We start from the raw sequence: 1,118 nt of genomic DNA, 5'->3' as shown, positions 1-1,118 counted from the left end.
ATTTTTAGTAAATTTGTCCATTTGTTCGATAAATACTGGCAATGTATTTCGTGATATTTTGTTACTTATTGGCGGGAGCCCCGATAGACCCTATGCAAAAATGGCTGCCCTTAAATTATTCTTTAGTTCATATTCAAAACAGCCCAACTAACCTCGTTTTTGAGACAAAAATTCCAAAGAATTTGTTATCCCGAACGAGGTTAGTTGGGCTATTTTAAATATGAACAAAAAAATAATTTAAAGGCAGCCATTTTTGCATAGGGGCTATTACACTAAGTGTCTGGTCCTTAGTCATTTATGTCGTTCTGATTTGGACTCTGCGGGTTTCTTTGTGAACCCTGGCACCGGAGAAAGCTTTATTGAAAGCTATTTTCTCTGGATCTCTTGTTGCTTCGGGAAATGGATTTTGAAGCCAGGAGGCAAGAGGGTATGCGCTGTCTCCAACTAGATAGGGTTTGATGTCATTACCCCCAACTTGCAAAGAAGGACCCGTCAGACTCTTTTCGTGCTGTGAAAGATCAAATGTTGTACTATTTCGTAGAACTCTCACATCATGCATACTGCCTGGAAAGCCAGATGCAAAGTCAAGGAAACGTTTCCTGCCATCGACAATAGCTTGAACTATGAAGTTGTGTTGTTGGTAGCGACGGAAATAGTCCAAAGCACTGTCTGGAGGGGCAGCTATTCTTATATGGGTTCCATCAATTGCACCAACAATGTTCGGGAGATCAGAAACATTTTGAAATGTCTTTATGCAAGGCCATGCTTCTGCTGTGAAGAAAATCATTCCTGAGGTTGAAAAGGGCCTCCACAACATCTTGCACTGCTTCAAGAACAGTCCACCTTCCAGCGTTGAAAACCCGCCCAATGCTTTGGTACAAGTTGCCATGACCTAGACCAAGTGAGAGAACTTTTTCTGGAGCAATGCACTCAAGAAATCTTGTATTTTCTGGGCTGCAAGATGTTCAACAGAATCTCAAAGCTACATCGTTTCATTCATAGTTGCTTTCTCAAATAATCCCTGGGAATCCTTTGGCCATTGTAGTGAATCTCAAACCAAGACTGGTTTGGTGTTGGGACTTCCAATAGTATGGGTTGTGTCAACGTGCCCGGCGTCT

At 41.9% G+C, this 1,118-nt stretch overlaps 1 protein-coding gene across 1 annotated transcript; it reads right to left on the bottom strand.

The window, feature by feature from the left end:
• Positions 1-295: 295 nt before the first annotated feature.
• Positions 296-889, bottom strand: LOC138020611 (uncharacterized). The gene has a single exon (XM_068867565.1). It carries the CDS (start codon positions 887-889, stop codon positions 296-298), a length of 594 nt encoding a protein of 197 aa, XP_068723666.1.
• Positions 890-1,118: the final 229 nt, after the last annotated feature.

Source organism: Montipora capricornis, chromosome 10, assembly GCF_036669925.1.
Source record: "Montipora capricornis isolate CH-2021 chromosome 10, ASM3666992v2, whole genome shotgun sequence".
Classification (NCBI taxonomy): Eukaryota; Metazoa; Cnidaria; class Anthozoa; order Scleractinia; family Acroporidae; genus Montipora; species Montipora capricornis.
Note: the sequence above shows the minus strand (reverse complement) of the source record. Positions and strands in the feature narration are given on the sequence as shown.